The sequence below is a fragment of the Cucurbita maxima genome, unplaced genomic scaffold (genome assembly GCF_002738345.1).
Source record: "Cucurbita maxima cultivar Rimu unplaced genomic scaffold, Cmax_1.0 Cma_Scf00021, whole genome shotgun sequence".
NCBI classification, from domain to species: Eukaryota; Viridiplantae; Streptophyta; class Magnoliopsida; order Cucurbitales; family Cucurbitaceae; genus Cucurbita; species Cucurbita maxima.
In genome coordinates, this window is record NW_019272037.1 from 2,966,097 (window position 1) to 2,979,479 (window position 13,383).

Below are 13,383 nucleotides of genomic sequence, written 5' to 3' on the forward strand. Positions count from 1 at the left end.
AAACTAAATAATTGTTAAACCATGTTTAAATTTTTTAACTAACGTTTATTTTTCTAATATTATATATTATTGTCCCTCTTCTAATATAATATTCATGTGTATTATAAAGAAATGGTCTAAAATTTATAATAATGGGAAGAGTGAACGAATAAGTGCTATAACGGGGAATGGGCAGCGGCCTGTTGATGTTGAAAGCTGATCTTAATGGGCCCTTTTTGTTAATGACCCATTATTTGGTCCTTCTTGGGCCACATTCTTTTGATGGGCCTCCAGATATTAGAATGGGCCCAATAGCTGGATGCAAAATATCAAATTTGGATCTTGTCTCGCCATCTCAAAGAATGGGTATTTTAATGGGCAATTAACCTTTTATCAATAATAATATAAATAAATCAACAAAATAAACATTTTAATAGATGTGCTAATGGAATTAAGCTGTTACAAATGATATCAAGGTCAGTCATGAGGCAGTGTGCCAACGAGGACATTGAGCCTCCATAAGGGGTGGATTGTGAAGTCCCACCTTGGGTAGAGAGGGGAACAAAACACTGCTTATAAAAGTCTGGAAACCCCAAACCTCTCCTCAACTAGATGCGTTTTAAAATCGTGAAATTGACGATGATATTTCATTTGCCTTAAAACTCTGTGTTAACAAAACCTAAATTTAAGACATGACACTCGAATAACTCTATGAAAAAATATCGGAGAATATACACAACAAAATCAGTTATAAAGTTACGAACTAAAATAAGATAAAATACCCGAATAACCCGAATAAAGAACGGGAAAAGTGGTAGGAAGGTAGGAGAAGGGCACATGGTTTCATGATGTGCCTAACATGAGCCTTTTTTCTTTTGTAGTCATACACTATTCATTCATGCATGCCAGGGCTTAAAGCATCCTATGCTCACCTTCAATCATCATCATCATTATTTCCTTTTTCCTTTTTCCCTTTTGGCCATATAATAATATTTTTTCAGCCCCAATTCCAACTATTTTTCTCTATTATTATTCCCTTTTCCTCTACCTTACAAATTCACTTTGCAATTTGCCCCCTTCACATTTATTTTTTATTTTTTATATATCTTCTTCTTGGAAGTATTATATTACTATTCTAACCGACTTGAAATTATTGTACATTTGAAACCTACCTTCCTATTTATTTTAAATTAAAAAATATATATTGGTAGTTAAATTACAAGTTTAGTTTATTTAATAAATTATTTTCGTAGAATATTTAATTTTTAAGAATATTTTTGAATTTTTTTAAAATCATTAAACTTTCTGTTTTATATATTATTTTTAATTAAAAAATTAACTTATAATCTTTATCTGTCGAGATTAATTTTAATTTTTAATATTTCTTTTGTTAAATGCGGTCTCTCTATTTTATCTTACTACTACGGGCGGGGACCACAAGACATCTTCTTTTATATGTGCACCACGTGGCAATTCCATCGCCACTCATAATTTTCAACGCTTTAGATTTATATCTCGAGATTATTTGGGTTTGCATTTAAGATTTATATTTCCATTCCGTCCACGTCAGATATTTTATGTGTGTTTCAAAATATATATATAATAATAAATATATTGTTATAAATCTCCAATTGATAAAAATAAAAATAAAAATAAAAATTATTTTTATTTTCTTGTTTTTGGCGTGACAAAATTAAAGGAGTTGGGAAAAAAGTATAGCCTCATTAATTTGTTGACTTTGGTTGAGGAACCTCACTAAAAATAAATTCAACTAAATTGGCTAAGTGATAAAGAAAATGCAAGCTTCAAAGTCTTTGGGTTCTCATTTCATTCACCAAGTCTCCACCTACCTCCATTTTCTTTTCTCCCAACTCCTATGCTCTAAAAAGCTCGATGTTGTAGGCTCCTCTTGTTTATCCACCTATTTATACTCTTTCGTTTTCCTTTTGAAATTATTTGTAAGGGTGTGGATAATATATACCAGCAGTGGATTCGAATTGTTACAAATAGTATTAGAGCCAAATATTGGGTGATACGTCAACTATGACGTCGGACCTTCAAAGAGGTGGATGGTAAGATCTCACGTTGAAATTCAAACATCAAATTAATTTACTATTTCAATATTAATAATAATAATAAATAAAATAAAAAAGGAAGATTTAGGTTAATATGAAATTATGGGTTTAGTTATGCTTTTAGTAGACACCTAATTGAATGGACAAAAGTACCCATTTAATAATATTAATTTGTATGTAATTTAGGTGTTTTTGGGTTAGGCAAAATTGAATTAGTCAATGCTGCTTACCTCAATTCCTCAGCTGGTGAACTACTTCAACAATTATTGGCTTTAAATCTTGACCTTCCATCAGCATACCCAACAAAAATTTGCATGATCAACGGATGAGATTGACTCTTTGCTTAAAACTCGGCTCCCAAATTATGGCTTCAAATTTATTTATTTTATACTTTTGCAAGGTTAAATATGTAATATTACACTTGAAAAAAAAACACATTTTAAATAAATGATAAAATTTAGGGGTATTTTGGTAATTTTACCTATAATATTATATTAATAAAACTAAAATGAGTATTAAAACATGACAGGTTCAATATAATTAAATTATTGATTAAAAGTAATAAATGTTAACTAATTTTGACAAAATGCCGCCAAATACTCTTTTCTTAATTTCAAATAACCCAAAATTTTAAGGTATTTATTTAAATCACGTAAAATAAAAAAAGAAATAGAAAAAAAAAATATAAATACTCTTTTAATGCAAAATTGGGAATGGATAAGGGCGGAAGAAATGGGAGAAATTTAGGAGGGAAGATCGTATTATTTTAATCCAACGTCTTATGATTGGAAAACTCAATTATATTATTTAATTAATTTAAATAATAATTCATCGTCTTCCTAATTTACCCCTTTCAACCTATATTATAATAATTAGAGATCATTACCATTAATTTTTCAAAATACCTTCTTTTTTTTCTCAACCGACCCGCGTTTTCTTTTTCTCCCATACATTTCTCGCATCGCCGATAACTACCTGCCTCGCCGGCGGTGACTGAGTCTTCAGGGCGACGACCACAGGGGACTGGAGGTTTCACCGGAAATCGAGAACGAGGGACTTTTTCTTGGGATTCTTGTTGGAGTATGGGAAATTGTAACGCCTGTGTGAGACCGGAGACTGTTGAGGACGAGAAGTCGGTTAATCGGAAGAAGAATGATAAAGAGCGGAAATCAAATCCATATTCTCGGGATCCTGTCGCTAGGTCGCCGGCTCCGCTTAGGGTTTTGAAAGATGTGATGCCGCTCAGTCACCGGACGCGAATCAGCGACAAGTACATACTGGGGCTTGAACTCGGTCGTGGAGAGTTCGGGATCACGTACCTGTGTACCGATAGAGAGACGAAGGAGGCTTTGGCTTGTAAATCGATATCGAAGAGGAAGCTGAGGACTGCGGTGGATATAGAGGATGTGAGGCGGGAGGTTGCTATAATGTCGAATTTGCCTGAGCATCCGAATATAGTGAAGCTTAAAGCGACCTACGAGGACAACGAGAATGTTCATCTGGTTATGGAGCTTTGTGAGGGAGGTGAGCTTTTCGATCGGATTGTAGCCAGAGGACACTACACCGAGCGCGCGGCAGCAAACGTCGTAAGAACAGTCGCTGAAGTGGTGAGGATGTGTCACGCGAACGGAGTTATGCACAGAGACTTGAAGCCTGAGAATTTTTTGTTTGCGAACAAGAAAGAGCATTCGCCTCTCAAAGCGATTGATTTTGGCCTTTCTGTGTTCTTCAAGCCTGGTACGTTCCGTCCAGCTATGGCTATTAATTTCGTTCGCATTCTGATTGATTTTGTTGTTGAATATTAACTGCTTCTATTGTAACGAAATTTTAGGGGAGAAGTTTTCGGAGATAGTGGGGAGTCCATACTACATGGCGCCAGAAGTATTGAAAAGAAACTACGGACCAGAGGTTGATATTTGGAGCGCCGGCGTGATATTATACATTTTATTGTGCGGTGTTCCGCCATTCTGGGCCGGTAATATGCTTCTCTTCGCTATTTTTAGGCTGATTTCAAGATCAGTTAAAGGGTCAAAGTTATTTAATTGTTACTATTTTGGGAATGTGTTCTTAGAGACTGAACAAGGAGTAGCTCTGGCAATTTTGAGGGGCTTACTTGATTTTAAGAGGGAACCATGGCCACAGGTTTCGGAGAGTGCTAAAAGCCTTGTCCGGCAGATGTTGGAGCCAGATCCTAAGAGGCGCTTAACTGCTCAGCAGGTGCTTGGTAAGTAGCTCGGCTATTTCTATCCACACATTTAGCTTGGTGCCTGACTGAGTGCCCCCCAAAACTGACAAATGTGGGGGGATCTTTCGTTTGGTACAGTTCTTATGAATTATGCCTCAGTTCTTATCACTATTGGGATATTGATTAATACAATTTTGTGCTTGAAGTGATGAAGTTTTGCAATTTTACTTTTAAAGTACATTCAATTGAAAAGGCATTGTGAAGTTGTTGATACTTTGAGTGATGTCGAACAACATTTAGACAGCATAATAAATTTTCTCTCTCTTAAATACCATGAATTGAATTGATTAATTTTCTCAACCGTTCTTCGTCGATGCTAGAAAGCAATATTGAGTCATTGGTGGTGCTATGAATCGTTCTGGCTCCTGTCTAGTCGGTATTTTCATTGAACACGATACATTTGGCGTTCTTTGATGTCGTGTCGGACATCTCTATTATTTGGAGATTAGAGAATCTGTTTCTTTGTATTTTCAATCTTACTTTATCATCATGTTTAATATCCTCTTCTCTTTCTAAAATGATGGTACCTCTACCTACATCTAACCTTTTTCCTTGAATTGGAAGTTTGCTTCATGACGAATTATATCCAAGCATAACAAATGTTCATCATCAATAATGAATCTTTGAATAAAGTCTCCACAGCGTATGCTCTATTTTCTTTTTTGTCTTCTAACAGCTCTTTCACCATAATTGCAGATCATCCTTGGTTACAAAATGCAAAAAAAGCTCCAAATGTTCCACTAGGGGATATTGTAAGGATGAGACTCAAGCAGTTTTCTGTAATGAATCGGTTCAAAAAGAAAGCTTTGAGGGTAAGCCTTAAAGTATTCTATTATTATCTTCTAAATTACTAAACGAAAGTCAATTTGAGTACAACTCAATTGGTCAAGACATTATACATGGAACTTTAACTTTAAAAAAAAAAAACATTCCCGAATGGGTATTACAGTGATGGAAATTCATGATAACTGGGAGATACCGAACTTCTAAAATGTGTAGGTGATAGCAGAGCACTTGTCTGTTGAAGAAGTTGAAGTGATCAGAGATATGTTTTCTTTGATGGACACCGACAATGATGGGAAAATATCTTTCGAGGAACTGAAGGCGGGACTAAAAAAGGTTGGCTCACAATTGGCTGAGCCCGAGATGAAAATGCTCATGGAAGTGGTAAACTAATATGTTCTCAATTTCAGACTGAAATTTTTGCTTTATGGTTTCAAGTTTACCGCTGAATATGCTTCCTCTTTTTACTTGAATGACTTGTGACTCTTTTTTCCTGATCTTGTGTTTCCCAATTGCAATGTTCTTCCCCATGCCATTTCCTAATAACCAGTTGGGATATGAATTCATGTTTTTACTTGAAATGTTTGAGAATTTGACATGAAATGCTGATTACGTTAATGGAAGTTGAAGATTTTCTATCCACTAACGTTGGTATTATATTTTGTGAATATTTTCAACCGACTGTTCTCGACAGGCCGATGTTGATGGTAATGGTGTGCTGGATTATGGAGAGTTTGTAGCAGTTACAATACATTTGCAGAGGATGGAAAATGACGAGCATTTTCGCAGAGCATTTATGTTTTTTGATAAAAATGAAAGTGGGTTCATTGAATTAGATGAGCTACGGGAAGCCTTAGCAGATGAAGCAGGTGAAACAGATAGCGATGTGCTGAATGAGATCATGTGCGAGGTTGACACAGACAAGGTGAGACTTTCTGGTCCACGAATTTTCTATCCCTTGTCTTGGTACCCCATCCACCCAAACACACACACACACACACACAAAAAGAGTTAGAAATCACTACTCTCGAGAATGGTATGAGATTGTCCACTTTGAGTATAAACTCGTGTGACTTTACTTTTGGTATTCCCAAGAAACCTCATACCAACTGAGATGTATTCCTTACTTATAAACCCATGATAAACTCTTGTGACTTTATTTTTGGTATTCCCAAGAGACCTTGTACCAACTGGGATGTATTCCTTACTTGTAAACCAATGATTACTCCTTAATTAGCCCATGTGGGACTCCTTTCGTAACGATCATCAACATGCTACACTTTAGCTATGTCAATTTACTAAAATTACAGTAATTATCTAGTACTCCATTATATTATACCACTGCACTACTTGATATTCGTTAGAAAGCTCAAGAGTAGAGGAAGTGCTTTCTTGTGTTTGAGCATTTTGAAATGTGGTCCGTTAGCTCTCTCTTCCAATGTGTAGGTTCAGTGTTTACTTATAGTCCCCTTCCTAATAAGCTCGCTTCAATTTCTTGTAAAAATAATAAACAGGACAGACGAATAAGTTACGACGAGTTTGTGGCTATGATGAAAACCGGTACTGATTGGCGAAAGGCATCGAGGCAGTATTCTAGAGAGCGGTTCAAGAGTTTGAGTCTTAACCTGATAAAAGACGGATCGTTGCAACTCCATGACGGGGTCACTGGACAAGTTGTAGTCGTGTGAAGTGAATTCATTTCCTGATGTTGTTTTTGTTTATCATGTTGAGTAGAGTGTAGTAGTGTGTCCATTCCATTTATCCCAAACACGGCCTGTTGTAACATAGAATGAGTTGTTGTTTCAAAATGGCAAGATTTGCGTACCAGAACGAGCTTCCTCAATGTGCTGCCTAACACTGCTTACCCTCCAAGTTTGCAGAAGAGCATACACACACACACCATTGGAACAAGAACTTGCAGCTTCCCCCCGTGGATCTGATGGAGGTAGAGTAAATAGGCATTTTATTACTGAAATCCTCTTCACCTGTATATTTTTGTGGTGGTTTAACTGGGCCTTCATGACTTTGAAGGAACACCATAGAGAAAAAAAGAAGTTGATGGTGGAACTGCTTGTTGGGATTTGAGTATGAAGAAATTTAATGGTTTCTGTTTGTACAGATTGGGAACACTCCAAATTTTTTCTCTTTTGGATTACAGCCTTAGGTTCATGGGATTTACTCTCTTCCAATAATGGAATGTCACAGTTGACTAAATCCATTGGTTCTTTGTGAGGATATGAAAGGAATAAAGTAATTGTTTGTGTATGGTCAGATAACTTGGTAATAAAATCAAATCAAGCTAGTGGGTCATGTTCGGTACTGTAAAAATTAATTAAATTAATGATTTTTCCTACTCACGTTATATGCTATTATAGTTATCATTGTTGTCTAATCGTTTTTAACCTATAGTATTGCTTTCAATGTATTTTCATGCATCCGATTTTTTCAAACATGACTCAAGGTTCGAGCACACGTCGACGTCGTTTGCTGTCGCAAGAGTATGATTGTGATAAGTTTCAATGCATGCCTACCGACAGAAACTTATGCATATCTCGATCAATTTGCAATCATATATTATATTGAAATTTCATTGATTTATCTTTTTTGTAAAGTTATTTAGAAAATCAACCATTATAGGTAAAACGTGTTTTTCAAACAATAGTAACTTTATACCATATATAATAACATTGATGTGACGTGAGAGTATTTCTATAAAAAAAAAAATTCCTTAAATCTTTGTGTTTCACAATTTTATATTTGAAAATAAATCGTTTTTAATAATTAATTGATCTTAATTGATTTCTTTTGATTAAAATAATATCAAAATATAATGCGAATCATTTTCCATTTTTGTTATGGATGGTCAAATAGTGGGAAAAATATATTAGATTAAATAAACATAATCCGGGTCGGGTTGCCGACACCCGGATTCGGGTGCATGTTAGAATCCGAGTCTATTATGTCGTGGGTCCCACGACACAATATTCCTTTCTTACACGATCTTTTTTTTCCAAATAACCGTCAGATTCGGAGCTGGATTCTGTTTTCCGTTACTCATCCAACGGCCACCTTTGCTTCTTCTCAAATTCCCGGCGAGGGAGTTAAAAAGGAAAAAACGAACGGAAGGGAACAAGAGAGAAAGAGAGGCGATTTTGATTTTCTTACAGAGAATCGAGCTATGGGGAAGGATTACTATAATATACTGAAAGTGAGCCGAAGTGCTAGCGATGAAGATTTGAAAAGAGCTTACAAGAGATTAGCGTTGTTTTGGCATCCAGACAAGAACCCCGCGAATAAACATGAAGCTGAGGCCAAATTCAAGCAAATTTCGGAGGCTTATGATGTTCTTAGCGATCCTCAGAAGCGTCAGATCTATGACCTTTACGGCGAAGAAACCCTCAAGTCTGGCAAGATTCCGCCGCCTACGCCCCAAGCCACGTCCTCCTCCACGTATTTTCCGGTTTACCAGCATTTTCAACGGCAGCATCCCAATACTTCCACGTTTAAGTTTAAACCTAGGAACGCGGAGGATATTTACGCGGAGTTTTTCGGATCGGAGGGCGGTGGCGGTAGCAATGTCGATGGGGGAGGGAAGAGCAGAGGGGTTAGGAATGCGTTTTCTAGGTTTCCGAATGGGACGGAGGATGGGAGTGGTGCTCAGGGGAGGAAGGCTGCTGCAGTTGAGAATGCGTTGCCTTGCACCTTGGAGGAGCTCTATAAAGGCGCCAAAAAGAAGATGAGGATTTCGAGGAATGTGTATGATGTCTCTGGGTATGTGACTTTTCGTTTCCCTCTTTCAAATTTCATTTGAATGTTGAATTGTTTTGGTTCTTATGCAAGATAATTAAGTTTGCATGTTTAATTATATTTGGATCTTCATTGGTCACTGAGTTGTTTGGATTAGGACCTATGTTTTAACGATGGCCCCTTTTCCATTTCCTTTTCCCTTTTCATGGAATTCTATTACAAAGAAGATTGAAGAATTTGTGAGTGAGTGAGATTGAATCGCATGTCAATCATTCGTGCTTGCAGTACGGCTCATCGGAGCTTAGCACGATAAAGAATGTCTACTTCTGATTGTCCTTTGGCCCTCTTCTCGTTCTGTTACATTACGTGATTTATCGTAGTTGAATTCTTGGTATAGCGACGGACCTTGTGCATTGATTTACTGGTTACCAAGAAGAAGCATTTTCATTCCACTCCTTGCTGAGCAATTCGTGTAACAGCCCAAGCCCACCGCTAGTAGATATTGTCCTCTTTGGGTTTTTCCTTCTGGATTTTCCTTGGAGGTTTTAAAACGCCTCTACTAGGGAGAGGTTTCTACACTTTTATAAAGAATACTTCGTTCTCCTCCCCAACCGATGAGGCCAAACAAATATTTTAGACTTGAAGCTCATGGCTTAGGATCATAGCCTCTTGTGACGAAGTTTGTGCCTCCTTAAAATAAGAACACGTTGAGGTTTGTGAGGTTTTGAGTCCTTGTTACCTAACGGTTAGAAAAGTAATATTCATCTATTGCCTACTCCTACACGGAGTAAAAGTGTACTAAAGGAAAATTTTTAAAGAATAAATCAATACTAGTGTTGAGAATTATCCTTCAGAATCTTCACTTAAGGAACTAATCGTGTTTTTTTTTTGTTCTCTATTGCTTTCATATATTTAGTATGTCTAACAATTCTTGATTATACATTTTTTTATAAGATACTTGATTATACATGGCATGGTTTTTCTAGAAAATTAAATTAAGAAGGCTTATGCCATGCCTCTTCAGAAAAAAGAAAGTTTCCAGGCTGCCTTTAGATGACATCCAGTAGATGACCCTATTTTCTAGCAAGGCTGATCTTGGGCATAAAAGATATCAGCTGTTTTTTATGATAAAGTTTCTAGTTTTAACATATAACACGGGTAAGATTTCAAATTTGCGAACCATTTATTTGGCCATGTTTATATTCAGTCTAAGGCACAGGCAAGCATTGTAATGAGTCTGGAGTATAGGTATAAGTTCTGACCAATTTCGGGTATTGCTTTTGTCTTGGTGGCCTTGCAATTATCTCACATGCATGCTCAAGGAAAGGGTATCGATTGTCATCTTCCTTCTGTGATAGCCTGGTTTAGAAATATCATTGTTTTCCTTCATATCTATTCTAATGTAGTTAATTTGAAACTCTGATGGTTATGAATCTGATTAAAACCAATACTTGGATGTGATTTTTTTTTTAATTAATGTGATTTTTTTCATCCTGATGTAAAAAGGATTTGCCTTCAGGTTCATATTTGATCTGACGTTGATCAATTCTTTTTGCAGCAAGTTTCGGACAGTTGAAGAGATATTGACAATTGATATAAAACCAGGGTGGAAGAAGGGGACAAAGATCACTTTTCCTCAGAAGGGAAATCAGGAGCCTGGCATCATTCCAGCAGATCTTATATTTGTAGTGGATGAGAAACCACATGGTATATACCGGAGGGATGGGAATGATCTAGTGGTGAACCATGAACTAACGCTACTGGAATCACTCACAGGTAAAACTCTTGAATTTACCTCTCTGGATGGAAGGACTCTCATTATCCCTATAACAGATATTGTCAAACTTGGTGATGAGATGGTTCTGGCAAATGAAGGAATGCCAATCTCAAAGGAACCTGGGAAGAAGGGAAACTTGAGAATCAAATTTGATGTCAAGTATCCTTCAAGGCTTACAACAGAACAGAAGTCTGATCTGATAAGAGTTCTGGGTGTAGTTTCATAGCATAACACTCACTTGAGAAAAAAAAAGTTGCCCATATTAACACATAGATAGCATATTATTCCCTGTAAATATAAACTCTGCATGATCTTGAAGAATGTGAAATGTTGGTAAATCTTTTCTTTGTTTTGGGTTGGGGGTCATTTGCTTACAAATGAAATTTTTGGCAACTGGCCAGGCATAGGCATAGAGGAGGCATTAGATCAGTATATATTATTTATGGGATATATCAACTGCGATGATTTTTGACAGAGTTAGTATTTTTCCTTTCCCTCTTCAGTGTTGATTTTTGGGGGGAAATTTGTTCTTACTTACCCTGTACTGAGTAATTTATCTTTGTTTGAGAGGGTTGATTTCATGGTTGTCATAGGGCCATTGTTTTTCCTTTTCCTTTTGGACTTGGATACTACTCTGATATGGGATCTGGGGATTGTTCGGCTGTTCTATTCTTTTAGAGTAATTAAAGTAAAAGGGCATCCATGAATGCCATGTTTTGGTCAGGTCAGGTCAGGTCAGGGCATTAAGTTTTCTCTATGGTTTTGGAGGGATTAAAAAAACATCCATGAATGGCATGTTTTGGTCCCCAATTTGAGGGCCACTCCCTGCATAAAAGCTCTTCTTTATTAGGCATCCACATAAAAATGCTCTCATTCTGAAATGTAGAATGATGTTGAGAGGTGAAATCTTAAGACATTACCATCTTTGGATACCTTGTAAGATACAAATGTCAGGTTAGACGAAGTCTAGGTTTGGTTGGTTTTCTGGATGAGTTTCATGCATTGTATGAAAGAAATGACATTATGGGTAGAACAATAAAAGGCAGTCAAAACCTGAACTGCAGCTTCTTCCCACTTCATAATGTTTCTCCTCTAACCAAACCAGTGAATATTGCTCCAAAAAAGAGCTGTTATGCTTCTTCTTCTTCTTCCTCTTCCTCTTTCTCTCTCTCTGTTATGGGTTGGGAACATGGGCTGTGATATACTGTTTCATAAATGGAAGGGCTTAGGCTGTTGCAGGCTGCAGAGCACTTGAAAGGGGGAAAATTGAAAGACATTGCTTTGAAAACAGCACATGTGAGTTGCCCACCTCCAGCCTAGCCATGATCTCTACACATCCAAATCTCTCTCTCCAACTTTCTCTCTCCAAAACCTTTGAAAGCTACCTCTCAATAATGGGATAAGGGCTTGTCATCCACAGATTGAACAAAGCCTAACCCCACCAACTACTATTGATGATTCAATCAATGAAAGATGCTTAATAACACTTAGAAATCATTTCGAACGGGTCCTTAATCATCATTTATAAGTCAAAGCTCTTGAAAATTAGTTGACTTATTAGATACTTGTCTTACAATGTTATATATGTTGCAATTTATTGATTGATTATAAATAAAATAATTTTCTTTTTGGTGAATGAATCTCAAGAGTCTCAATCATTTTCTTCATGTCATATTCATTAGAAAATCTTAGACACAAATGGGTAAATTCATCAACGTAACTTCTAAAAGCTGAACTATATTCATATGTAGAACTGAACCGACTAAGGGGGACGAAAATTCGAACATCAAACGTGTTGTTGAAGGGGATATCAAAATGGATGTTAAGCAGAAAAAGTGGTGTGAAAGTTGATGAAATTAGGAAGGAAAAAGGATGAGAAGTGGTGGGCATATGAGTGCTACGGCATAGTACAAACGTGCATGTGGGATTGGCGAAGAAATAAAGGCATGGGGCTGTCTTTTTGGCCTTTTTGGTTGTCAACAATATTCATACACCAAAAAACAAACCAACATACATAATCAACTTATGATTCTCTCTCAACTTTCCCCACATGCTCATGCCTCTCCCTTCCCTTCTTTTCTCACCTTTCCTCCCTTTTCTTCACCTTTCTTTTTGGTATCTTTATACTTTTTCCTAAGTGAATTGTGATATGGGTTTGTTCTTTCTTCGTTTCGAAATAATATGTCTTGGGATTTGACCGGAACTCATCAGCATAAGTGGAATTAAATGGTTGTTTTGTTTACATGTAAGACTCCACGTTGATTGGAGAGAAAAACGAGTGTCAGCAAGGACGCTAGCCCCAAAGAGGGATGTACTGTGAGATCTCACATTAGTTGGAGAATGAAACAAAACATTGTATATAAGGGGTAGAAACTTCTCTCTGGTTTACACGTTTTAGTAACTTGGAGGATAAACTTTTAGAGACAATTTTATTTCTTTTTTTTTTTTTTCTCTTCATGCCCTCCTCTCGATCGACTCACTATTTCGATAATTATCGAGCATTTTTAAAGCTTCGTTGGAATGGGCGTGTGGAACTCTTTGGTGTAGTCGATGTCGACAAAGCGATAGTCATAGACAATTAAAGATATTTCCAAAATGACTTCCTTTTTAATACAATATTTGAATAAAAAGAAAAATTAAAGATAGCCTCCAAGAGAAGAAATGATAAATAATAAGAGAAGAATATTCTCAAACATAGTTTTGTTTTATACATAAAAATTAATCACGTTTCCTAAATTTATTCCAATTTGCTGTCATTTCTTGTAAAATAACATTAA

General features: G+C 36.4%; 2 protein-coding genes across 3 annotated transcripts; both read left to right on the top strand.

The window, feature by feature from the left end:
• Positions 1–2,952: 2,952 nt before the first annotated feature.
• On the top strand, positions 2,953–7,300 carry LOC111495233 (calcium-dependent protein kinase 10). Its single transcript, XM_023145182.1, has 7 exons — positions 2,953–3,791; positions 3,886–4,029; positions 4,126–4,278; positions 4,996–5,111; positions 5,299–5,466; positions 5,777–6,007; positions 6,597–7,300. The coding sequence occupies exons 1-7, from the start codon at positions 3,137–3,139 to the stop codon at positions 6,768–6,770; spliced, it is 1,641 nt and encodes a 546-aa protein (XP_023000950.1). The 5' UTR covers positions 2,953–3,136; the 3' UTR covers positions 6,771–7,300.
• Positions 7,301–8,112: 812 nt separating this feature from the next.
• Positions 8,113–11,080, top strand: LOC111495234 (dnaJ homolog subfamily B member 1-like). 2 transcript variants are annotated; one of them, XM_023145184.1, is made up of 3 exons: positions 8,113–8,853; positions 10,388–10,605; positions 10,663–11,080. In XM_023145184.1, the coding sequence occupies exons 1-3, from the start codon at positions 8,261–8,263 to the stop codon at positions 10,830–10,832; spliced, it is 981 nt and encodes a 326-aa protein (XP_023000952.1). In that variant the 5' UTR covers positions 8,113–8,260; the 3' UTR covers positions 10,833–11,080. The 2 variants fall into 2 exon arrangements, with proteins under 2 accessions (XP_023000952.1, XP_023000951.1); XM_023145183.1 differs by having other exon boundaries at positions 10,388–11,080.
• Positions 11,081–13,383: the final 2,303 nt, after the last annotated feature.

Bases quoted from the DNA above. Each gene is read 5' to 3' on its own strand.
- LOC111495234 (XM_023145183.1), top strand. From the start codon at position 8,261: ATGGGGAAGGATTACTATAATATACTGAAAGTGAGCCGAAGTGCTAGC. The intron at 8,854-10,387 runs GTATGTGACTTT...TTCTTTTTGCAG, and splicing joins AATGTGTATGATGTCTCTGG to CAAGTTTCGGACAGTTGAAG.
- LOC111495233 (XM_023145182.1), top strand. From the start codon at position 3,137: ATGGGAAATTGTAACGCCTGTGTGAGACCGGAGACTGTTGAGGACGAG. The intron at 4,279-4,995 runs GTAAGTAGCTCG...CCATAATTGCAG, and splicing joins AACTGCTCAGCAGGTGCTTG to ATCATCCTTGGTTACAAAAT. The intron at 5,112-5,298 runs GTAAGCCTTAAA...TAAAATGTGTAG, and splicing joins TCAAAAAGAAAGCTTTGAGG to GTGATAGCAGAGCACTTGTC.